A 25,628-nucleotide genomic window follows, 5' to 3' on the forward strand; every position below is an offset into this window, starting at 1 on the left:
TAATCTAAAACAAAGCTTCACAGGCTTCATGATGCATAAATATTCAGACATTCTGAAAAGAAGTGTTCTGCACCCTGCACCCTGCCTGTTTGTGTCTAAAATGTATACTGTCATCAGACAGCGTGGTCGTCAAAGTGCAAAGTCTGTAACCTCAACGACAGGAAACGTTAGGCCCGTGGTTAAAACGCTTTATACTTATTTACATAAACTCAAACCCATTATCACACTCATCTAGTAAGTTTGTGAGAAAAACCATAAGTGAAGTCATGAGTTTGTTATTAACAAACAAATATCTCATAGATCCCAACAGTGACTACCAACGACTTTCAGTTTATTTTCAAAACAAAATCAGTTAAGTTACAATTTGTGCACAGCTTTGTCTCATTGAGAATAGGCAGCCTGAGAACCGGGACTGGGGCAAACATTTCCCGGGGCCTGACTCTAGGTGGCTCACTTTCCTCACCTATAAGTACAAAGACTGAAACCACAGTCCCCCGCCGCCCCAGGGTTTCTCTCCAGTATTTCGCCTCTTCTGCAGAAGCCTAGAGGATTCAGCAGGAAGAGTAATAAGCATAGTGCAGCATTCTAAAACATGGATGTCAACCCCGTGCTTCTGGGAGTCCTTCCTCACCCTACAGAAATCTCTAGACGCCGAGCAAGAAGAAATGCACAACAGCCCTCGACAGACCCTCAGCACCTCCCCCCTCAGTGTTTTCTAGACAGTCTTTGTCAGCGCTGTGTGTACGAAGGACAAAGGCGCAGCCCTCAAGTCGCCCTAGGTCGCAGGGTGAGCCCGTGGACTTGGCCCGCGGAACTACCTTACTGGAGATGAAGGGGCGGGGCCCAAAGGGGAGGAGTCAGGGGCGGGACTGGAGCGCGGGCCCCGCCCCCAAACCCCAGCAGCGTCCCTGCGCCTGCGCGCCCGGCTGGGCCTGTGGCTGGGGAGCCCCGGGTCCGTGGCTCGCCCTCGCGCCCCCGCCCTTCGCTTCCTCCCCCGCCCCTTCCCACCTCCGCCCACTTGACGTGATGACGCACGGCAGGTTTGCGGACGTGGCGGCGGCGCAGGGCCCGGGAGGCGGAGACGTTGGCGGCGGCAGCGGCCGCGGCGCACGGAGGCAGCCGAAAGGGGAGGCTTGGCCATGAACTGGACCGGCTCGGCGGCGGCGGTGGCGGCGGACTTGGCAGGCGTCTCCTCGATGCGTCCCGGCTGCTAACGAGACAGGTAAAGATGGCGGCGAGAAGGGGGGTGCCCCTGTCCTGGCCGGCGGGGTGGGGCCCGCGGCACCCTCCCTGGAGGCGGCGCGGAGCCCTCGGCCGCAGGTGTGTTGGGGGTGGCCGGTTGGGGCTGAGACCCCGGCCCGCGGGGAGGAGACCTCTTGGCAGGGGAGACCTTCGAGGCCAGCCCCGCTTAAGCCTCTCGTTACACTGTCGGGGAAACTGAGGCTCAGAGGAGGAGCTCCTGCCTGCCCGATTCCCGGAGCAACGTTTTCCCCACCCAAACACACCACATTTCTCCCATAGCTGCGTGTTTGTGTTGAATATTCGCTGATCTTATCTCGTCCACATCTTCCAAGTGTGATAGTGTGACCTAAAGGTCTGAGACTGAATCCTCGCAGAGGATAGCAGGGAAAGAAAAAACTAGATGTGTGGAATGGAGAGGGAGGGAAGTTAAGTTTCTAAAAACTGAATTGGCCCTGGCGGATACGGTCCCTGTGATACTGTCCCACTGCTGAACTAGCTCGTGTCCTCGGGCCCCTTTATTGCTCCCTGCTTGAGGAGTGTCAAAGCGAAACGCCTAACAGCAGCTATTATACAGGACGAAGGTATTTGGGAAACCATTTTCAGTTACAGGCTGAGCTGATGAGCGCTTTACCGTCGTATCCATTGGGAATTATATTTCTGACCGCTTGTAATCTATGCAGCATTCAGGCTTGTTTGGATTTTCTGAAGAGGAGATTCGTGCTTTTTTCCTGCCCAAAGAGAATTGACCGGTGAAGAGAATTGAGAAGATGACTTTGAATAGTGTGTGCTTTCTGGTCTCTATAGTTAGCTCAGATAATTATCTGCCTGGGACAGAATCTGGCTTTTCACTTCGATTAGGCACAACCAATTCTTGCTTATTCAGAAACAGAATACCCAGTTTATGGTATTCTGCTGCCTGCATTTTATTATAAAAGGGAGTGAAGTGATAGTGAGACAGATGAATTCTAGTCTTTGAATATCATTTAGCAATATATTATGGAGAGAGGTTGACAGAAATATCTAAAATGGCTTTTGGGCGTTGCTCAGTGAATTTCAGCTGTGCTAAGGCAGTTTAGGATTCTGAGAAATGATCGGGAGAAGTCTAAAGGGCAGCATAAATGGGTCATTATAGCCACGTGTAAATTGCTGTATAAGTGGTTCTTAACTTTTTTAAATCATGGATCCTTTTTGAGAATATGAAAACAATAAACATTCTCCCAGAAAAATGTACATATGTATAAAATTTTGCCTAGGACTCACTGACGTTCCCTGCATTAAAAAACAGGACAGAAAAGACTTGGTTAAATAAGTAGAAATAGAAGTATTATCTATTTTAGGTGAAGGTGAGGTACTCTTTCAACTTTTTTGAGAATTAAATAAAAATAAAGCATCTTTAATTTATGATGGTATTAAAACAAATTTAATCTGTAAGCTGCTTAGAGTTGTCACTTTTGGGAATTCCTTGAAGGAATAGGTGTGATCATGACTTCAGAACTGCTTTTGAGATGTAAAATGTGGGTAGCTTGCTGTAGTGGCTGTCAAGTTAGGAATCCCAGTTAATGGTAATAAATAATGTAGCACCTAGGGGAAGAGATGAAATAATCGACTTAGTATATAGCTATTAGTTATCTATGTTATCTGAATAGAAACCCTTGAGTTTTTAAAGCATTACAATGTTGCCATAGAGCACAGTCAGAAACTGCTTTTGAAGGATTGGTTTCAGTTGTATGAAATAGTTCTCAAAATTTTACAAGTATGTGCCTCCGTGGAGAGTATAATCTATTGTCATCCATCTTACAAATTCTGGCTTTTGGAGTTGGTCTTTTCTTTTTTTTTAATTTTTTTCTCTTTTTCACTTGATACTTGTCCATAGTATTCACAGTTGATCTAAGTCCTCCTTTGAGACATCATTTTGCCTTGGCTTCACTGACACGTTTTCATGGTTTCCTCTTCCTCTGAACATTCTGTTTCCATCTTCTTTTAGGCTGATTTTCCTTCCCCCAGAACTACTACATTCTTCAAGGCTCAGTCTTGGACCCTGTTTTTTTATTCTGTACTCTCTCTAAGTAATTTCATTTACACCTACAGCTTCAGTTAGTACCTATGTGCAGATGAGTCACAAAATTATCTCTAACCCAGACGTTCCTGAATTTGACTGTATAGCGCCCCCCCAGCTCTTCTTCTAGTGTACTGTATCTTAGAGAATGACACCATTTACTCCGTAATGCAAGTCAAAAATCTTAGTGTGATCTTTCTTTGCTCTCTTCGTATCTGAGCCACATTAAGTCCTAAATATTTTATCTCCAGAATGCCTCTTACTTCCTGTCCACTTCTCTCCATCTTTCACAACAATAACTGAAAGCAATCTATCATCTTTTCTCATATGAACAATTAATCTGAAGCTACAACTGTGTGTGGAATTTGTTTTTTATGCTCTTGTTCATTTTTAACGAGAATAGATCAATTGGACGAAGGTGAGTTGAGAGTGAGTATGTAAGTAAACAAAAAGTATTCATTGATGTATGTTTTTAACTTAGGTCAGCTCTCAGTCAGTCTTACACTGTCTTTTGTGAAAGTAGAAATGCATATAGTGATCTAAAATATGTTCAGTCTTTACAGACCATAAGTTAAGTTTGATGAGGACTTTGATAAGTTAAAGTTTGGTGAAAACCTTCCTGGGAAGAAGTCCCTGGTTGAGAGCAAAATCATGACCTAGATAGAAGGCACAGACTGTGCTAAATATAAATACTGAATTCATTGTGATCCAGGGAGGTAGGTAGGTAGTCCAAAAGATATTTCAATCCCATGTGAACTTAAATGCAGAATAAGCCAGAAAGTTTTGGGTTCATAAAAGTATTGTGTGTACATATAAAAGATATATTTTGATTCCAGCAGAACTATAAATTGTATATATGATCATGACCTGTTAAGACAATTCAAAATTATTTCCCTAGTTTTCTTCACATACTCGGAATAAGGGGATCTTAATTTTTTGACCTAAATTTGCCCTTGTTAAAATGTAATCACCCCCACATGTTTTGTGATATATGGTCAGTAAGAATGGATTACCTTTTCCTCCCATCCCATTGTCTCCACTGCCAAATATGTTCATTGTACTTCAACAGCTGTAACTTGAACCTAAATTTTTAAATAAATAAAACCATTCTTTAAAAAAAACAAAAGAAGTGTCTTGAATGTAAGATTCATGTAAATCAGTCAAATGGATCAGCTACATTCCAAACTTTTCTCTGCCTTCTTTTCCCCCCAGATCTTGACATTATGGCAGGAAGGCATCCGAATCGTAGTTTTCCTCTTCCAGGAGCTCATTCAAGTGGTCAAGTCCATACATTTGGAAATTGTACAGACAGCGATGTGTTGGAGGAGGATGCTGAAGTGTATGAGCTTCGATCCAGGGGAAAAGAGAAAATCCGAAGAAGTACATCAAGAGATAGACTTGATGACATTATAGTATTAACAAAAGATATACAGGAAGGAGATACTTTAAATGCAATAGCCCTTCAGTACTGTTGTACGGTAAGTTTTAATTTGATTTTGCATAATGTGGTCCAAAATAAATTATCTGTTCATAGCACAAATTGAAATAAATTCTGTGCCCTTCTGTCTTGTCTTTTTCTTCCTTCTCTTTTTTCTTCTTTCAATAGAAATCTGTATCATGTTAACTTTTTAAATTTTTAAGTGAATAATTTGTTTATTTCTAAATCTGTGATTCTGTTTTCAGTATTGAATATCAGCAATGTGCTATCTTTTTCTCCTAATTCCATTTGTAACAGAATGTAGAGATATATAAGGAAAAGTTTTTCTCTGCCCCAGTTTCCTTAGATAACACACTTTGGTGTGTTTCTTTCCATACCTTTTTTTTGTAGCCCCCTCCCCCCAAATATACATATGTTTGGTGTATATATACATAAAAATAAAATACTTGGGAGGGCATTGGTTTTTTTGTATTTAAATTGATTTATACTATGCCTGTTACTCTGCGAGTTGCCTTTGTGTTTTTCATTTCTTAGTATGTCATGGATGTCCCTCATAGCCTTAGATCTAACTCCTTATTGTATATAGCTACAAAATGTTCCATAGTATGAATGTACCGTAATTATTAAGCCGTTCTCCTGCTTATGGATGGTAAGGATTTTGTCCGCGTTTTGCATTGTGTGGTGAATATCATCACAACTATACAATCACGCATCGCTTAACGATGGGGATACATTCTGAGAAATACATCATTAGGTGATGTTCGTGTGAACATCACGGAGTGTACTTACACAAACCTAGATGGCTTAGCCTACTACACACCTAGGCTATATCGTTCTAATCTTATGGCACCAGGGTAATGTATGTGGTTGGTCGTTGACTGCAATGTTGTTATGTGGTGCATGACTGTATCTTTAAATGGTGGTACCTTTATTTTTGTGGGATAGATTCCCAAAAGTGGGATTGATAGTAAAAGGAAGATATATTTTTAATTTTAATAGATATTAAACTCTGTCTAAACCCATCTTATATCTGTGTCACGTCCATCTTACATTCTTAGCATGAAATCTATTTTCGTGGAAACACATTGATATGGAAACTGTTTAGAACATTGGTTTTCAAACTTTTTGTTCTGATACTCCCAATAGAATTTTGAAATGTATGTACTATGTACCTCCTTGCACATTTTAAAGTGAACTTATTAAATATTTCCTAATGACTTAAAATAGTTACAAAGGGTGTAATTTCCAGAATGTTGTTGATATTCATATTTAAAAATAAGACTGTTAGAATACTCTTTAAATGCATGCATGAAATTCTGAATACCATCAGGATTTGCTACAGGAAATCATTCATTTAAAATATATATGTGAGCTCTTTTTTTAGTAGCATGAAATTTTTTATCATTCTTTTTCTCAAAATTTTTCATAGTGTAAAATATTTTCATACTTCAAACCCTTTTCTTGATTATCTGTCATCGTTCTCTGCAATAGAAACAGACACATATTTATAAATTTATATATATTTAAATTGAATTAAAAAAATTTCCTATGACTGTGAGGTTCTATGTATTATTTTTTCCCAAATAGAGTAATTATTGCAATTATTCACAATTCATCAAAACGTATATCACAAATTTTGATTTAAAAATTTAATAAACAAAATATTTTATTGAAATGCATTTCTTAATGAGGTAAGACCTGGGTCTTTTGCAACTTGTTCATCTATGGCAACACTGTTTATTATTAAATCAGAAACTTTCTGATTCCATTTTTTACTGCAAATAAATGTGAATATGTGTTTTGTAGAAACATAAGACCACTGAGAAATAGATTACAGAATGTGCTTTAGAAGGTCAATGATGGAAAGTAATCAAGACTTTAAAATTAGGGACAAGGCTAAAAATGTCATGGTGGAGATCCAAGTGAAGAGTGTGGTCCAGCAGCTTTTTTAGAGAAAGACTGGTTTTCCTTTAGTGAACCTGGAAAATTTTCTTAGAAGAGAAATTTGAAATGCCATCTAAATGATTAAAAATAGGTCATATTTCCAGTGAGGTGAAAAGGAGAAAGTATTTCAGGCATATAACAGTGATGTGGAGACGATTTCAAGGAGGAAATAAGGTGAATCACAGAGGAAGTTTAATAGGTGTTTCAGAAATGAGTGGCACAGACTGATTGGTATAAAGCCCTTTGCAATAACTGAGGAAGTTTGATCCATATAGTGAGAGAACACCAAGGTAAGGTTTTAACAAGAGTGCTGCAAAATGGTGGGGGAGCCCGCTGGTGAGTTTGAGGGGATCCAATAAAGAGGTTATTGGAATAATTCAAAATGAAGATGACCAGGGTCTAGACTAAAATATATGTAGTAAGGAGAGAGAGGAAGTTGATAGAAAATGTATTTGGCGGAAATCACAGGATTATCAGCTGATTCCTTTTTTAAAATGAAGAACGATGAAAGGCAACTAGCTTAACGTTAGCAGAAATGATGGCATTGGCCACAGAAGTGGGAAAATTGATAGTTAAGATAAGCAACGGTTCCTTTTGATAGGAACTCAACTAGCAAAAAAAAGATTAACCTTACAAAGGATTTATCATTTTAAAAATACAGTACTTAGTACTGTATTCCACTTAGAAATAGTCAGCTTTAGGAATTACTAAAAATATGCCTGTTATAAAACAGTGATAAGAGGAACAAAAAGGCCAAGGTTGGAATCCTAAATGCAACCAAGGAAGTTAGTGTAACAGAAAATTTTATAGGGAGGTTCAGAGAGATGACCTAGGCAGATACTAAACTTTGGAAGCCTAGTTTAGAAAGGGTATTGAGTAATTATTAGTCAGAATATAAGCTACCAAGCAAAAGAGCATTTAAAGAGAATAGGGTCGGTCAGGCTTTTGGATTTGTCAGGGAATTGTTTGCCTTAAGAAAAAACAGTCTCCAGATAGTAAAATGACAAAGCACTCTTTATCTTTACTGTGTCATCTCCCAGTTACTCTTTAATCCTCCCTCCCTCCTCCTCCGACACATATACTTCAAGGGAGTTGATTTTCCCAACAAGAACTCTCATTCTTCGTAGGTCTTGATCAGGAATCTGCAGTCGATTCAGTTCGCCACTCCTTCCTAAAAACCCTCTTTACTTGACCTCCATTCTTCAGGTTTCTGATTTTCCTACTATTTAGTAACAGCTAACATTTGCATAACATACTGTATGTCACTGTTCTAAATGTTCTTCATACATTGTAATTCATTAATCTTCAAAACAGGCTTGTATGGCAGGTAGTAGTATTACTGTCATTTGACATATGTGGAAACCGAATTGCAGAGAGGTTAAACAACTTGCCCCAAATCATACAGCTAGAAGGTGTCAGAGCCGTACTTCAGACTCAGTCCATGCTTTTAACCACCATGATATATTGCTTTCCTGGCCACTCTTTCTTATCTCCTTTGTGGATTTCTCTTACTCAGCATGCCTCTCAAATGTTGGCATTCCTCAGGGATCTTTCCTGTGTCACCTTTTTCTCCCAGGCCTTTTCTAGTGAATCTGTCTGGTGACTTCAGTTACCATTTCTGCTGGTAATCCACAAGTCTATCTCTGGCCAAGATCACTTCTGAATTTCAGATATACATCTATAACTGCCTGTTGGACATCTTCCACTTGCATATTTCAAGCACTTCAAGGTCAACATGTATGAAATCTGCATTCATTCTGTTTTCTCTCTCCACAATGTTCCGTATCTCAGTAAATGGCATCATTATCCATTGAGTTGAGCAAGCCAGAAATCTAAGTTTTTTCCTAGATTGAGTTTACCTCTGTGACATCAATCAGGTGCTAATGATCAGGGCTTAGGTTAAGACATTGTTGGAAAGGATGAATGGAACTAATAAGTTAAAGGTGGGAGAACCTGGTATAGTAATTGGTAATCTAAGAAACAGTCCCCTGCTCCTCCTCACACTGGCAGGTGGATAGGATATACAGACAGGTTGAGGACTGTATCATATATCGGGACAGCTTATAAAAATGACTGATCTTGGGGGTAGTTGAATAATTCATTTTCTTTGAAGTTGAAATAGTGGCATCTTCAAGATTTGTGTTTTTTTCCTTAGTGATACATAAAATAATGGCATATCTTAGAGTTGATAGCATCTTAGTTTTGATAAAATATGGTGGTTTTAGTGGGGTAAATTAACATTTGCCTGTACTCTAATTGCTAAATTGGAAGAAAGAACATAAGTATCTCTGTGTAATCCCTCCTTCACAAATTGTTTACAAGCAGCAGAAGTGTGATATCTGTGCATGATGTACAAAGAAATATTAAAGGATCCTAGAATTCACTTAAATAGCTAGCTAGGATTAGTGTTAATAATATATTGGTGATAGTAAAAAGTAATTGGTGATTTCCTAAGACTGGTAGATCAAAAGTAGTGTGGGGCCAGCCCCAGTGCCCTAGTGGTTAAGTTCAGTGTGTGGCCTGGGTTCGGGTCTGGGGCACAGACCTACACTGCTGGTCAGTGGCCATGCTGTGGTGGTGGCCCATATACAAAACAGAGGAAGATTTGCCACAGATGTTAGCTCAGAGTGAATCTTCCTCAGGAAAAAAAAAAAAATCATGCAGGGCTGTTATCTACAAATAACATCTCTCTGGGTGTGATAATACTACTAATAATTAAGCTCACATTTTTTTCCTTTCAAAAGTAACTGGGATGAATGAATATTGCTACCTCTATTTTGACTTAGAATTCAGTTGAATGTTGCTTTTTTTTCCCCCCACAGGTAGCAGATATCAAGAGGGTAAACAATCTCATCAGCGATCAAGACTTTTTTGCCCTTAGGTCTATCAAAATTCCAGTAAAAAAGTTTAGTTCGTTGACAGAAACACTTTATCCTCCAAAAGGAAGACAGGCTTCACGACCTTCATCTGTTCAGTACCTTCCAGAACAACAGGAAATTTTGTCAGCTCACGATTCTCTTTCTTCCAGTGAGTTAGCTGGTAGCTTTTTAAAAGAAGTAGACCGAGACATAGAACAAATAGTAAAATGTACAGACACCAAAAGAGAGAACCTTAATGAAGTAGTGTCTGCCTTAACAGCACAACAAATACGTTTTGAACCTGATAACAAAAACATTCAACGTAAGGATCCTTATTATGGAGCAGACTGGGGAATAGGGTGGTGGACAGCTGTAGTGATAATGTTGATAGTAGGTATAATAACACCAGTATTTTATTTACTATATTATGAAATTTTAGCTAAAGTGGATGTTAGTCACCATTCAACAGTGGATTCTTCACATTTGCATTCGGAAGTCACACCCCCATCACAGCAGAGAGAAATGGAAAACGGAATTGCTCCAACTAAAGGACTACCCTTTGGCCAGCAAGGTGATTATAAACTACATAGTCAAGATCCTCAGCCACCTGCTGTTCATCACAAAACGTAGTAATTAGCTCATAATTACAATGTTAGTGATCAGATGTGAATCTGGAATGTGGTGAATCAGTTATTCAATAACCACTTCAAAGGCAGAATTTAGGGAGGTTGAAGATGCTTTTGTTTTTCACTTTTTTTTTTGAGCCACTTAAAAATGGATTGAGTGTAAAGTCTGCAGTTGCTAGCTGTTGATATTGAGAGCAGTAAATCCATGTGTATGTTATATCAGTGCTTAAAGCAGAAATGAATTTAAATGTGTCTAGGAAGTTCTTCGAAAATGCATCATTTTTCTTATTCAAGATTGGTTATGTTTAAATTTTAAGTATTTTTTGGCTCAAGGTTATTAATGATAAATTTATTAAGCAGAATAATGATAGCGTCAGATATCTCAACTGAAGAAAATTTACTACTTCTGAACCATCAGAATATTTAGTTGCAAAAAAGTTGTTTGGTTCTGAAATTATTTATGATATCACATACTTAAAACTCCATTTTGAAACTTTTAAAAAAATATGTGTAGCACATACGCTATGGAAACATAAGTAGAAACAGAAATGGGAAAGTAACGTACAGTGTCTATAATAGAGGCTAAGAAATAGATATTATTGTTAAGCCCTCAAAATAATGTGTGATGGTTGGGAAGTTGCCATATGGTCACTAGAACACTGGATTAGGTCAAGACTAAAAGTCATCTTTGTTAAAGAATTGCTGCCTCTGTTTCTGTTTTTTACATGATTATATTTGCCTGTGTTATTTGAAAGCACGTTTGCAAATCTTTGATGAAAAGTGTTTTACATGTAAAGATTAGCATTATTTAGGAAATAATTCCTTACATACTGTGATAAGTTGTTGCTATGTTACATATAGTAACATGCCTTAATGACATTTAATGCCTTATAATATTACTTTATGTAAGCTAGTATAATTTTTAGAGTTAAAATTAAGCATTATTTCACATGGTCCAGTGGGATTCATAACATAGGCTGTATAAATTCGTCCCCATCTTCACTATCAAGCACAACTTAATGGGGTCAAAACAAATTTTCATTGGCTGCCTGAGTTCTGTTTGCAGAAAATCGTTCATTAAGCAAAAGCAAGCGTAAAAAAGACCTTTTGCATTAGCAATAACAGATGGCCTTATTTATTGATCCCTTAACATCTATTTTTCAGAGAGAATGTCTAACTTAGACATTTTTTTCCCTGAACCGTAAGCTCAAATTGGGGAACAGAGGCCAAAGGTGTGGATTGGCTGAAAAGGCTTGATTGTCCACCTTTTAAGATCTATGGATCACAGTCTGGCTAAATACAAAGCATTTGCATACTGATTTCATCATTTAATTTTTAAATGTGTTTTTAAAATGTAGCTAAACTGATTAGAAGCAAGATTTGGTGGAGTCTGGATTGCCTGTTTTGTGTTTAATAAAGTATGTACTTTAAGATATATAATACCACCTCATTTTCTGGGCATTATTTCCTAATTTTTAATATTTCAGCTTTTTGACCAGTCATTTTCTATTTCAAACTCCAATCTTGATACAAAGTGGGGTGAATAAATATATGTGGTAAATGAGGTTTTATGCATTTTCAGGAGCTAAGTATCATAAACAACAGGACAAAGAAGTGACACGTTAAAGCCCTTGCATATATTAGAGGACCTTAGTTACCAAAAAGTGTTAATATGGAAGTTACAGCAAGTTGATTTTTTTAGTAACTCTTTTAAAGTTTAAAACATTGTTTTAATGTGCCTTGGGCATCTTGAAAAGAGGAGTATGATGTTTCTAATTTATGCTCAGTGTTAACTTGGTCAGTTTACATTGTATTTATTAAGCCTGCTGAAAAATCAAGTTTTAGAGAAGAAAATAGATGATTGTAGGATGGGCTCTAAATGTCTTTTGAAGAACTTTGTTTACATCAAATTGATGAAATTACGGAGAGTCAGTGATGCCTTTTTGCTAGTGGTACTTTGAAATTGTGATATAGATGTCTGATTTCCAAAATAAGTAACTTATTTTTAAAAGTAGTGAGGCATACTGTGACTTGATTAAAAGCCATTTCTGTCTTGTACGGCGTCCTGTTCCTTGAATGAAAGATAACATGTCCTTATGATACAGTTTCCTTTTTCTATATATTTGAATTACATATTTTTAATTGAATATAATTTAAATTACGTATAATTCTCTATGTCGAATTATAGATTCTAATCACTATGTCATCTGTAAAAGACAAAATTTCCTAAGCATTTAATAGTTATGGAATAACTTTAGCTATTAAAAAGTACTAATACACATCAAAATTTGCAGCAAATGCAGATTACTTTGTAAAATTTAACAAAATAAGAAAAGTTATATTTGTGGATTTTGTGTTGAAACCCTTATTTGAACTTACTGTGAGGCTTTACATTAGAAGATATATATATATATTATGTATACATATATATATATATGTGCAAATGTAAAAGTAACAGAACTGTGAATCATTGCATTTGGTTCACTTAAAAACCTGGAGTTGCAAATGAGGAAAAATCTGTTATTTTTAGGGCAGATTCTTTTTTTAAAAAAAATCTGGGTACAAATGGTTAAGGTTGTTTTGAACTAATGGATGCCATTAAATATGTTTTTGCTGTCCTACTTGTAGAAAATTATGGGATTCATGTCCTCAAAACATATATTAAGATGGATTATAGAATCTGCTGGCCACATTAAGAATTTGAAGGAAGACTGTAATATTAAATTAACTTCTCCAGAGGACTTACTGTTTTTGAAAGCTTTTCTTTTTCTGGACTGTACTTGCTTGTTTGATGGCCTGAAGAGTTCTTTAAATGAACCACTACTTAGTAATTAGTTCTTTTTAAAGGTATCTACTTCTAAAATTACCCACTTGGGAATATGAAGGATACAGTTAGAGTTTTAGAAATATCATGAAGCAAGGCTCAAGTCAGAGTGTAACAGGGTAAAGGAGTTTTTAGAAGCTTGTATTTAAAATGGTGCATTATGATGGGAATCATTCTTACTTTGAATTACAACAATGTTGCTCAGGAAATCAGTATTTTTCTTCCAAGTATGTGCATATTGCACTGTTAGATCATAGAAATATCTGAATGCTTTATTTAATTTTTATGTATGCAAATACTATAAATCTTTTGTATAATGTATTTTATACAAATACAAAATGGAATTGTAGAACATTATGTTAGCATGTACATCTGTAAAACTGGTTTTTAAAACTTTTTGCCCCTTATATTTCTTATCTTAAAAGATCTGTAAAATGTAATAAAGTTTCTATTTTATTATTCAACCTAAAATGGAAGCTGGTGAATTTAATTGAATAAAGCAAAACTTTTCTCCTTTTCTTTCAAACTATTTGATATAGAGATACCAATTCAGATTTCCCCCTTTTTATACTCAAAGTCTACTGGAATTTTTATAAGATGTAAGTGAAATGAAAAAAAATTTCAGTTGAATGTTCTTTGGGAGAATCTTTGATCTCAGGGAAGAAGAACTCCTGAGGCACGGTCCACAGCTGTGTGTCAGTCTTACTATGAAACGGAAAACCTTTCCACTACAAGAATATTTATTTTTAGAAGTTATCAGTAGCAAAAGGAATTGAGAAAGTTCTTTGGAGCTTTTATTTATTAAGTGGAGGAAGTTGTGGTGTAATCCTTGTTTTTTCTCCCCATTTTTAAAAGCATCTTGATCTTAAAATTGTATTTTTTTTTTAATAAAAAGGAAGTTTCACTAACTCCAGAGCCTTTACCCCTATTAAGGCAAGCCACTGAGACTGTACGTTTGAAGGGAACGGGAAAGGAAAGGTTAACAAGAGCCTCTGAATTTCTTAGCGTTCTCTTGGATCCAGCTCTCTTAGTTTATCATCATGCCTTTAATCACCCAGAGTTTTCTGGTGGTGGTGGTGGTGGTCTGTTCAAGAATATCTGATACTGGCATCCCTGCTGTAGGGGAGGAAGACAATTCCTCTACACTATGAGTCCTTCTGGCTGTCCTAAGAATGAAATTGACATGAGACAGTGTTGACGAAAATAATCCATAACCAATCTATAAATGAAAATTGGGGTGAGTTTATTATGAGCCAGATCTGAGGACTAGCTTAGACCTGGGCCTGCCTTCCCCAAGGGAGGAAAGGCACCAAAGAAGTAGGGGTGTACAGAGTGGTTACATAGCATCAAAGAAAATGTATCACATATGATTGAAATGTCCCTTTTATAATAGTCACACGATTGCTCTGTCAGCACAGCAATTGATGGTCACAGCAGGTAGTAGGTCTGCTGTCTTGGTGGACGCAGGTAGTCCATCAGTTGTCTGGAGCTGGGTGGTCACAGGGTGAGGGCAGCAATCAATTCCTAGCCTAGGGAGAGATGCTTATCCTTAAGGAAATGCCAGCGTGGGGGAAGTTGCATCCTAATCGTAAGACCATTTGTTCTTGTCTTTGGGACATGGGAAATGCTTAAAGCAGATATATAATGCATGCTCAATGGCCAGTCAGGCCCTTTTGGAAAAACAAGGTCAGGCCGAATTAGGTTTACACTAAATGGCTTCCTCATATACTCCAGCATATCATATTGCTTGCCATTTGTTTATCAACAGACTAACAGGAGAAAATCCAACAAAGTTTAGTAAGTATACATGGGAGAAACCGAGGAAAGCTGAGTAACTCACCAGAATGGCTGAGGTTGCCATCTTAAATGCCATCTTCAGCTAAAGACAAAGGAGGATGTTGGGGATGGGGGAGTCAGTTATGGAAGATTACCCAAAAAAGCACAGTAAACAAGAGTAAGGTTATTATGCAGATTTAAGTCCTTGCCTTCCGCATTGATAAGAGTTTCTAGAGATAAGGTCATTCCCCTCTTCCTGGTACAGAGAGGGAGACACATTTGCAGGTGGAGATTTCCCTTACAAATGTAAATGTCTCTTACCAAGGCTAACTTCTACTAGGTTTCAGAGCTTCTCCCCTGTCTGCAGTTTCTCAAAAGTAACCAGCCCCAAATAGTCCTAATGCCAAAGAGACACATCTTGAGGTGGCAAATTCTGCTCCCCTATACTGCTCGAATATATAGTTATTTTACTAGGTAAAATCAGTATTAACAAATTTGTTTTCTCTGTCAAATATATTTAAGTAGGTTCAAAATAAAACATCTTAATATAAAACAAAAGGACACAATTTTGTAAGAATTTAATGTGTAAAATACAGAAAAATAAGCATTTATAGCAACAAAACAATTTTTCACCTGTTATATAGCAATTTTAAAGACACTTCACCAACAAGTACTTTTTTATATATAAGAAATTATCTCTGCATTAAAGTTTACCTTCCTATGGAATAACTTCAGTCTCTTGAGATTATAAGCCAGAAAAATAACATTCATGCTGGTAAAGCAACCTGCAAATACTTCCTGCCTGTTCTCACAATTATCTCCTTTAAACTTGTAAAAAGATCCTCCAAAGGGGAAGACAGTGTGCTGAAGGGAGATGGCTGGGGCCTCCCAGAGCCAGTCCTGCAGGACTGAAACTTCGAAGACAAACTGAAAGCCAGGAAAAGCAATACCTGTTATCTTAGGTGTATTTGCCCGATTCAAGCGGTTATCTGCAGATTTATAATAAAGCAAGCAAACAGAACCAGAGAGAGAAAGTTTCTATAAATTAAATGGTATTTGGCTACAGTACTAAGGAGGCGAGAGAATAAAACACCTATGTTAATTACCAATCCTAAATGACTATTTGCTCATCACAGCTGAAAACTTCATGTGAGGTTTCTACCCTAAGTACAGCAGGTTGCTGCTTTAAAGTAGACTTGCTTTATTCATATTTCCCATTTAGAATCTTTAAGTTTTTTGATAAGCTCCTTTAAACAAGAAACAATTCACCTATGACCAACACAGCACTGAACTAAAAATGGTCCTCACAGACATCTCGAATTATCTAAGCAAGAATTACAATTGAAAGTGATCTTTTTCCTGAGAAAGCCATGTTACAAAATGGCACAAGACAATATAAATTTTCTCCAATTTTCCCCAATAGGATACAAGATGGGAAAATCAGATTAAATATATTTTGTGAAGAAACCATGTTTGTTTCTCAAAAATGTGTTTTCAATCTATCTCTTTCCAAGCCAGAATCTTTTAGAGTGATAGCCAAAGTTAAATTAAGAAGTGATCATTTCTATAAGGTAAGAGAATGAATATGTATGTGAATTTGGGTGGATGTTTAAGCAATTTTTCTAGGGAATTGTTTATAAGTGGAGAAACTAAGGCACAGAGAACTTAACCAAGCTCAATTTCAAGGTTGAGTTTACTAGTAAAGGTAAAAATAGAATGTAGGGCTCTGATTCTCCAAGGGTAATGGGTGATATCTTCCCAAAAGAGAAAAATACATTTATTTCTTTTAGGGGGTAATATTAATAAATCATTTTTGAAATATATAATATGAATTTCCTTGAAAATCTTTGGCATTTTTGGAGGCTGAGGTGTTTAGGGACCTCCTCCCAATATAAAAAGGCAGGGGAGCTAGTTTTTAATTTAAACAAAAAAGATTAATGTTAATTTTAAAATGACCTGAGTTTTATTCTGCACTTTTCTGCAACTGGATAGCTATGAGTCCTGTAAAATGTAACAGAGGCCACTACACCTGACAGATTTCACACACACGCACTCTGCAGTGAGATTTATACAACTAGAACTTACCCCACATTTTTGTAAAGTACAAAATTAAATAAGATGTCTCAGTCTAATTTTTCATAAGCCCAACTACTCAAAGATAGCAAATTTATTGCAGTGGGATAATTAATTCATATACTGTATGGCATGAAGTTAGCCCACAATTCAAGTATTTTTAATATTCATCCCAGGTCTTTGTAGTGGCTGAGATGTGAGCTATGAAATTCATATAGCTTAGATTGGCCTTTTTCCCTATGTGTACATTTTTGATCACAAAACTTCTAATCTCATAAAATATGCACTTGTAAGAGCTCAGGTAGGTTTATGTAGTCATAACATAGCAGCACAGAACATACCATGTAAAAGTAAAAAAGAAAATTATTTTCAAGTTTTTTTGTTTTTAAAGTGCTCCATGTGCAGTATTAAATCAACTCTCAGATTACAGAAATCCATTATGATGACTAGTAATAGTTTTACAAAAGATCAGCAGTTAAACAAGAATAATTTGTTCAAGTATGAATACATAGGTTAAAAGATGCAAAAACTCTTTAGGCACATTCTAATCCAAATAATACAAAAAAAATCCACTTGAATACAGAAGAGGGATGACAGAGGTGTTGAGAAGGAATGTCAGAGTATCACACACTCATTGGTAAGGTAACTAGTATGTGAACTCAAAGTGGTTCTGAATATTTTGGTAACAAATATTTGTACAACAAAACAGAAACAAAAATAAAATACTTACTCATTCTTTATCAGAAATAAAATAGAAAAAATGTCCAAATGGTCAGAAGCTGTACCATAAAAATACTTTTTGAGAAATTTCAAGGCTAATAGGTTGCTTCATCCATGTTGTCATCACTGTCTGCGCCAAAATCATCTCCATCTTCAAAGTATGAATTAATGTAGTCATTTTCCTAAGTAAAATGATACATTTCTCAGTAAACATTAAAACAAATGAGTAGTAATACTATTAAAGAACATTCTGTAGGCTGTCTCTTTAAGTTTATAAATATCAAATTTAGGTAATAAGAAAATATACCAGGCTCAAAAGAAGTCTCTGCTATTTCATCTGCTTCAAGAACACATTAGCTCTCACTCACATCCACCTGTGCCACTTTCTCCCTCACGACCACCACCTCCTGCTCTTCTCAGGCACCAACTAGCTACGACAACATGAAGAGAGGCCCATGACACCTTAGTGGGATGATACATGGTTTACTTAGCTCAATCACTAAACACTCAGTCCAAACAAACGCACAGACGCTCCAGAAACAAAGCCAATTTTCATGAACATTTGTTAAACTACACTAGAACTGAGGTTTCCAGTCACAATGCATATCTGAGCATAAGCTGAGGGATTTTTGCTTCCTATCAAAAAAAGGCCTCAAGATACCAAATCCAAACCTAGAGGATGCCATATTACACTCCATCCAGGGCCCCTCAGCGTCCTTTCGGTTAAGGGGGATTAAGCCTCAGGGAACATGCCAATTCTCATGGTTGAGTAAGACTATTATCCATGTAAATGACTCAAGATATCTCTGTGCTTTCTATCAACAATTCAAAAATCCATTTCGGATATAGATAAAAGAAATTTAAGAGAGTTATTAACCAACTGCAGTGTATGGACTGTAATGGGTTTCTGACTGGAATAAAACATTTTTTTCATGACAATTGAAAAAATTGAACACTGACTAAATATTTGATGATATCAAGAAATATTTCATTGTGTTAGGTGTAACAATGATATCGTGATGTTATTAAAGAGCCCTTATTCTGAGTATGTATTGAAATATTTATGGATGAAACAATACAATGCCTGAGATTTGCTTTACAATAATCCAAGGCAGATGGGGGATGACAAGGGGGTACAGGAGTGGTTTGAATGGCTGAACGAATGGTTGAAAGATTGGCTATGAATTGATCACCCATTGTTAAAGCTGGGTGATAAGTCCACAGGTGTTTATTTTAGTAGTCACAAGACTTTTATACATGATTGAAATCTGACATAAAAAAATTAATCTCCACATCTCTACTGTCTACAGCAAAAATTATAATAGAGAAGAAATAGAGACTATTCTCAAAAGAAAGTCTCCTGGGTATCAGGTTTTTTAGTATCCGCATGGTGGGATTCTATATATAAATTTATATAAATAATGCAAGAAAGGTAACTTGTATTATTCAGATATATATTTCATTACTTTGTCTTCCCTAAACACTACAAGTTGCTGCATCCAGCTAAGACCCTTACCATCTCCAGGAAGTTGGCCTGCTTTCTCTGGTGCCAAGAAATCGAACGTCTGGCAAGTTGGCTGAAGGCTGGGGCCAGTGTACTGTGGAGGGGTGGCACAGCTGAGAGTTCAACTGAGGCCACCCTGCAAATGAGATCTTGGCAAGGACACTGGTGTGGAAATATAAGCAAGCCAATTTGCACATAAAAGTGGAAATGAATAAGGAAAGGATGCTCTACTATTCCAAACGAGCACACGCCACTTGTGTTCTAGACAGGAGCACCTCCAAATATGTTCAGTGATTCACATTAGGTGATTTTGTGATGTTAGCAATCTTGATACAGATACCAAGTGAGAACTTGTTGAAACTGAGGGTTTAAATGGTTCTTGGCTTTCATCTGAGCACTTGTTTTTTCTTAAATTATGTCAAATTAATAAACAGAAATCTCATTAAATTGAAGTCAGGAGGCCAAAAGGGGAGTTCTCACACCCTAGTCTACAGCAGAACCCAACATGAAGAAGAAAGACTTCCTCTTCTTGACTGGCAGGAAGCTCAGCCAATCAGAGATGGTCACAACTCAGCCAGTGAAAAGCCACTGCACATGGAACTCTCATTCCTCCAATGGACTCTTTGTTCACAAGAGCCCTGCCAACTTCCTCTTCCTGCTATAGAAGAGTTTCTCCTGGGTTGGCTGCTGGGGACTGGTGTGTGGCTGGCCATGGTTGCAGACCATGAATTACAATTCTTTGCTGATCCCAAATAAACCCATCTTGCTGGAGAAATAACTGGCTGTCTGTTTAAGGTCAACAATTACAATATTCAAAATACTGAACGAAGAAAAAAGTCTGTATTTCCTCAATTTTACATATAAGTGTTACATAGATAATTTGCTCCATTTTACTTCTCAAAATAAAATGCTTGTCAAATCCTTAATACATCAGGTAAGTTAATTAACACTAATTTTCATTAATTAATTGCTAAAAAGAGCAAAGAGGCTAACTCTAAATCTAGAAAGGCTTTAGCGAGCTTTCCTTTCCTTCCCTCACCCAGCCTCACACTCAGAGCATATATCATTTCTCTATTAAAATGGAAAGATTTTTCTTTTTTCTTAATGAAATGCAGTTACACAAACCCACTGGTGGTGTTTAGTACCCTGCTAAGGCCCAACACAGAATTCTGAAACTACTAGAATCCTGATGTTTGCTGTTCTTGTTAGAGGAGATTTTAATTTCAACACAGCTCAAGTCAAACAGACTTTATAAACAGAGCATTCCAAAAGGCAGTCTTGTCTAGAAAACTCACCACTACCCACTTGAAGCTAGTAGCATGCCACCCCCTCAAGGCCAGTTGTGACAGCCAAAAATGTCTCCAGACATTACCAAATATCCCTGGGAGGGCAAAATCACCACCAGTTGAGAACCACTGGTCTGTAGCAACAAGCTTTCAAACATGATCCAACCTTGGCTCCTTCCAATCCCAGCAACTGAGCTTTCTAAAATACAAATAGGATTACTACTCCACTGCTGAAAACCCTCCAGTGGCTCCACAGCACTCAGGATAAAGGCATATTTCTCAGCCTGTCATTCAAGACCCCTCATTCATCTCTTCAGCTTCATCTCTCCACCTACCCACACTTACACTCTCTGGACCAGCCACATTGACTTACCTGGCCAATTATACTATTACGCCACACTCTCATCATCTGCAAGCCTTCTCCATAGTCTTTCCTTTATCTGCAAGTCTCCTCCACCCCATTTCTCATCCAGATCTGATCTGATTAACTCTTCAGATGTCATAAGTGTATTATAACTGTCTCCTTTCTTGCATGCTTCCCCACTAGACCAATAACCTTGAGGGGAGAACTGCATCTTATCTTGACATTCCCCTTGCCTAGTGTAACTCCAAGCATACAAGCCATGTGCAACTACTATAGGCTGGATGAAAATGAATCGAGGGGACATAAGTATATATAGGGTAACTGAAACTTTGGATCAGGATACAATCAGTCATGGAGACTGTAGATAGAAAAAGAAGTCCAAGGGAAGAACTCTGAAGAATACTGACATTTAAAGACTAGAAAGAAGAGAACTCAGAGACCATGAAAAGGTACCAGAAGTAGGAAAAAAACAAGTACTGTGTCACAAAAACCAAGGGAAGCAACCGTGTTTGTCCAGCACAATGCCTGGCATGTAGCAGATGCCTGAAATTGCCTTAAATTGTTGAATTTAAATAAAGGAAATAATATTTTATTTTATTTTATTTTTTTTTTAAAGATTGGCCCCTGGGCTAACGACTGTTGCCAATCTTTTTTGTTTTTCCTGCTTTATGTCCCTAAACCCCCCCTGTACATAGTTGTATATCTTAGTTGCAGGTCCTTCTAGCTGTGGGATGTGGGACGCCGCCTCAACGTGGCCTGACGAGCGGTGCCATGTCCATGCCCAGAATCCGAATCCTGGGCCACCGCAGCGGAGCGCGCGAACTTAACCACTCAGCCACGGAGCCGGCCCCAAGGAAATAATATTTTAATAATGAGCTGTCAGCAGTATAAAATGTTGCAGAAAAGCCAAGTGAAACATGGACTAAAATTTATGTATTAGTGAACTTGATGGCAATAATTTCAATAGCATGTAAGTGGAAATCAGATTAAAAAGAGATAAATGGAGGGAGGGTGGGAGCAAGTGATAACAGCTAAAGAGCTTTCCAAGAGATAGAACAAGAGTTGGAGAGGGAATGTGTTGAACATATTCTACAATGAGAGACGAACATGTTTTAATGCATGAATGGAAGAGAGGAGTAGGAAAAGAAGTTGAAAATGTCGAAAGGAAATGACATGAGGATTATGGTCCCTAAAAAGGGCATGACAATTAGCCCCAAATAGAATGAAGGACATTTCTCCCATTGACAAAAAAGAGGAGGAGGTAGGATATTTAGTTTGAAGGCAGAAGACATGAAATTAAGGGAGTTTCCTCTTGATGGCTTCATTTTCTGTAAGCAGGTGCTACTATCTACTAAGAGTGAAAGAAAAAGTAGTCAAGGAAAGAGATTAAGAAGAAAGAAGATGATGCAAATTAATTACTGTAGAGACACGACAAGAGAAACACAGAAAATGTGTCAGCCAGCAAAACGGAGCTAGTCTTACTTTAGTGGCATGAGTTTCTGTGATTCCTCAGAAAAGCTCAATAAACAGGTCTGGAGGAGAAAAGGGAGAGAGAGTTGAATTGATCAAAGGTTACTTTGGTCTAGAGTGTGTGCTGGGAGGACAAGAGACAAGAGTAATGGCAAGAAAGAAGCTGAAGGGTGAGCAAGCGTCTGGGCTCCTTAGGGAAGGAAATTGAAACAAGGAACCAATAAAGTAGAAATAGAGGATCAGAGTCTGGCAGCCTCAATCATGTTAGCATGCAGGAATAAAAAAGTGAATGATCTGGAAAGAAAGTTGGAGACAAATGTGATATGTTTAATTTTAAAATGTTTAGAGTTAAAATTTATCTGGAAGAATAAGCAAAGACTACTTGAGAAAATTCTGAAAAAGAAGCTAACGTGCCCTAAAAATATTAACGAATAACCAGACGCTTCTATTAATTGGAACAGCAGAGTGATGGCTCAGAAATAGATCAATGGAATAGGGTCCAGAAATACATCTAAGTAGATGTGGGAATCTAATAGCTGATAAAGGAGAATTTCAAATGACCGAAGAAAGCAAATTATTTAATAAATGAGATTAGCAGCTGGCTAGCCATTTGGAAACAGATAAAAATGGATCCACACTTCTCCCTTCACATCAATATAATTTCAAAGGAATCCATAATTCAATGCAAAATAATTAAAGCATATAATAAAGATTTCATAGTTGGAACAGTTTCAGGAGGTGAAAAGATTTAGAGTATGGTGTGAGAAGCTGAAATGGAGTGAAGAGAAGGGTCATTAGAATGGAGAAGAAACTCTCAGCCTAGAGTTACTGCATGAGGTGTCTACAAAGTCCCAAAGAGGCCACGACCAACAAAGTTGCCCTGCTCAAAAATAGCTTGAATGGACCAGCCCTGGTGGCCTAGTGGTTAAGTTTGGCCCACTCCGCTTCAGCGGCCCAGGTTCAGTTCCCAGGTGTGGACCTACACCACTCGTCTATCAATTGCCATGCTGTGGTGGTGGCTCACATACAAAATAGAGGAAGACTGGCAACAGATGTTAGCTCAGGGCAAATCTTCCTTAGCAAAAAAGATTTTTTTTTTTGAGGAAGATTCACCCTGAGCTAACTACTGCCAATCCTCCTCTTTTTGCTGAGGAAGACTGGCCCTGAGCTGACATCCATCCCCATCTTCCTCTACTTTATATGTGGGATGCCTACCACAGCATGGTTTGCCAAGCAGTGCCATGTCTGTACCCAGGATCCAAAGTGGTGAATACCAGGCCGCTGAGAAGCAGAACATGTGAAATAACTGCTGCGCCACCAGGCTGACACCCCCCCACCCCCCAAAAAAACTTGACTGACTCCAGCTTACTTTGAAATTTACCATGTTTCTAAAAGTTGGAAATCCCAAATCCAAAACACTGAGTCCTGACTCAGATACTTGAGGCTGGATTATAAATGTTCTCTGATAGTGTCCCCAAGCACTTTGGGATTTGAAACAAGATGATACTGCACGGATTTCCCCTTCAGACCTACATGACTAAGCCCTTAATTACCTTAATTGCTGACATAAAAATTTATGTAGGCAAATTTTAACTAATCTGATCAATTTCCTTAACTTCTGGACTTCCACTTCCAAAGTTGCCTATCAAGTTACTTTTACCTCCTCTGTTCAATCTAGCATCATTATAATTTCAATGCTACAAATAATTCTCTTGATACCAAGGAATTGATGCCAGTGATAACAGTGATGCCCTGGTTCCCATCAACTTAGTTTTTGTTTGTTTGTTCATTTTAATCATATACCATATATTCGATTCCTTATTAGACAATGCTTAAGCTCAGTAACTTTGCTACCCTCCCCAAACAGCCATTACCTCTTCCTGCTCTTCTTCATCATATTCCTCTTGTTCTGCAGCATCATCTTCCTCATCATCATCGCCTTCTTTACTTTTCTCTTTGCTTCCTTCTTTTTCTTCATTTTCTTCATCTGATTTTTCACCATCACCTCTCTTTTCCAGTTCCTGGTATAAATGAACTTTATTAATTTAAATGGAAACCACTAGACTTTGACCTCCCTGCCCAGCCTGAAGAGAACACAGTTACCTATCACCTCTTTCTAATGCTCCCTTACCAACACCTCCAGACCACCAACTAGGGAACTGAGCTAATGCAAAAGGAGGAACTCACTGTCCTGCCATCAGTACACTAGTATTTTCTTTGATTTTATCACTTCATAGTCGGGTCCCTGGTAATGCTGGGTATCAGCTCTAAGACACAAAGCTTTATTTTTATGATTTCTATCCTACCTCCTTCTAAAATATTGAGATGATTCAGTTTATAGAGAACTTTCAGTATGTTATTTTGTTTTCCTTCTAACATGAAAGGAGAAAAGAGAATATAATGGTAACATTTCAAAATGCCTATGTTTTAGTTTATAAGTAAAATCATTTAAAACAATATCAAGTCATCTTGAGGTGAATTATCCTATTTGCAGATTATCCATGTTTTTATCTCTGTTCTTCTTCATTATTTACTTTCTATTTCCAGGGATTTTTGCTTCTTAATGTATCTGGTAGATTGAGGAAAAGATTAAAACTCAAATCACAGTCAACAGTAGCACTTATTAGCAACTCTAAGAGTGAAGGCACAGGAGAGATGCAGAGTTAGTCTGGTTGCCTGTGGGTCTGCTTATCCACCCTTAAAATTACCATGCTACCTTCTCATAACACACAAATTTAACTTTAAAATTACATTTTTATATTTCCATTATGACTACCAATTTTTCCCACTTGATAAAAAGTGGCCTGTTTTCATTACTGTTGCTATCTGTTCACTAAAATGTTCTATGCTAAATTTGTACAAGTGAGGGAATTTCACAAGTTTTCTAGGATGTGAGTATAGCATTAATTTCACATATTAATACTCAAAATTAAGGCATAATATCATTTTAGCTAAGATGTGATTGATTATTCTTAAACAGTAGTCAGAACACTACTTCATAAATCTGCAAATACTCCATCCTATTATAAGATATTTGCTTTGTAGATTACATACAGAGAGCAAACATATTTTATATTTGAAGTGACTACAACTTAGCTATTCCTTTATTGGTTTTTAAATATTTATTTTTAAAAATCCCTTAAATTACATTCAAATTTGAATTTAAGGAAATCAAAGGCAATAGAAAGACTACATCAGATAGACTCAATTTCTAATCACCTTTCCCGTCACCTCACCCCACTCGGGCAGAACAAGTAAGACCAAGGCAACAAACATAAGATCATTTATCTTCATCCTGACCCATGTTGCCTTAAATGAGTTATTACTATAATATAATATGTGCAATTTTTCCAACTGGAAATCCCTTTGGAAAACTGCAAGTAAACAAAATAGTGTTTATAGATCTTTGAAAGTGTCTGTAAATACACACAAATACACACAATGTTA

General features: G+C 37.4%; 2 protein-coding genes across 5 annotated transcripts in view; one reads left to right on the top strand and one right to left on the bottom strand.

Moving 5' to 3' along the window:
- Positions 1 to 901: 901 nt before the first annotated feature.
- LYSMD3 (LysM domain containing 3) lies at positions 902 to 13,459 on the top strand. Its single transcript, XM_001503745.7, has 3 exons — positions 902 to 1,222; positions 4,511 to 4,776; positions 9,503 to 13,459. The coding sequence occupies exons 2-3, from the start codon at positions 4,522 to 4,524 to the stop codon at positions 10,166 to 10,168; spliced, it is 921 nt and encodes a 306-aa protein (XP_001503795.3). The 5' UTR covers positions 902 to 1,222; positions 4,511 to 4,521; the 3' UTR covers positions 10,169 to 13,459.
- A 755-nt stretch (positions 13,460 to 14,214) lies between these two features.
- Positions 14,215 to 25,628, bottom strand: part of POLR3G (RNA polymerase III subunit G) — a 42,360-nt gene continuing 30,946 nt past the window's right edge. For all 4 annotated transcript variants that reach the window (XM_001504618.5, XM_070233307.1, XM_070233306.1 and 1 more), the window contains exons 7-8: positions 24,056 to 24,202; positions 14,215 to 17,739 (exon numbers count right to left, since the gene is read on the bottom strand). In XM_001504618.5, coding sequence (XP_001504668.1) covers positions 17,653 to 17,739; positions 24,056 to 24,202 — 234 coding nt within the window. In that variant the 3' untranslated portion in view covers positions 14,215 to 17,652. The remainder of the gene's footprint in view (positions 17,740 to 24,055; positions 24,203 to 25,628) is intronic.

Source organism: Equus caballus, chromosome 14 (genome assembly GCF_041296265.1).
Source record: "Equus caballus isolate H_3958 breed thoroughbred chromosome 14, TB-T2T, whole genome shotgun sequence".
In the NCBI taxonomy this organism is placed as follows: domain Eukaryota; kingdom Metazoa; phylum Chordata; class Mammalia; order Perissodactyla; family Equidae; genus Equus; species Equus caballus.

Coding starts and splice junctions, on each gene's coding strand:
- LYSMD3 (XM_001503745.7), top strand. CDS start 4,522: ATGGCAGGAAGGCATCCGAATCGTAGTTTTCCTCTTCCAGGAGCTCAT. Junction 4,777..9,502: donor CCCTTCAGTACTGTTGTACG/GTAAGTTTTAAT, acceptor TTCCCCCCACAG/GTAGCAGATATCAAGAGGGT.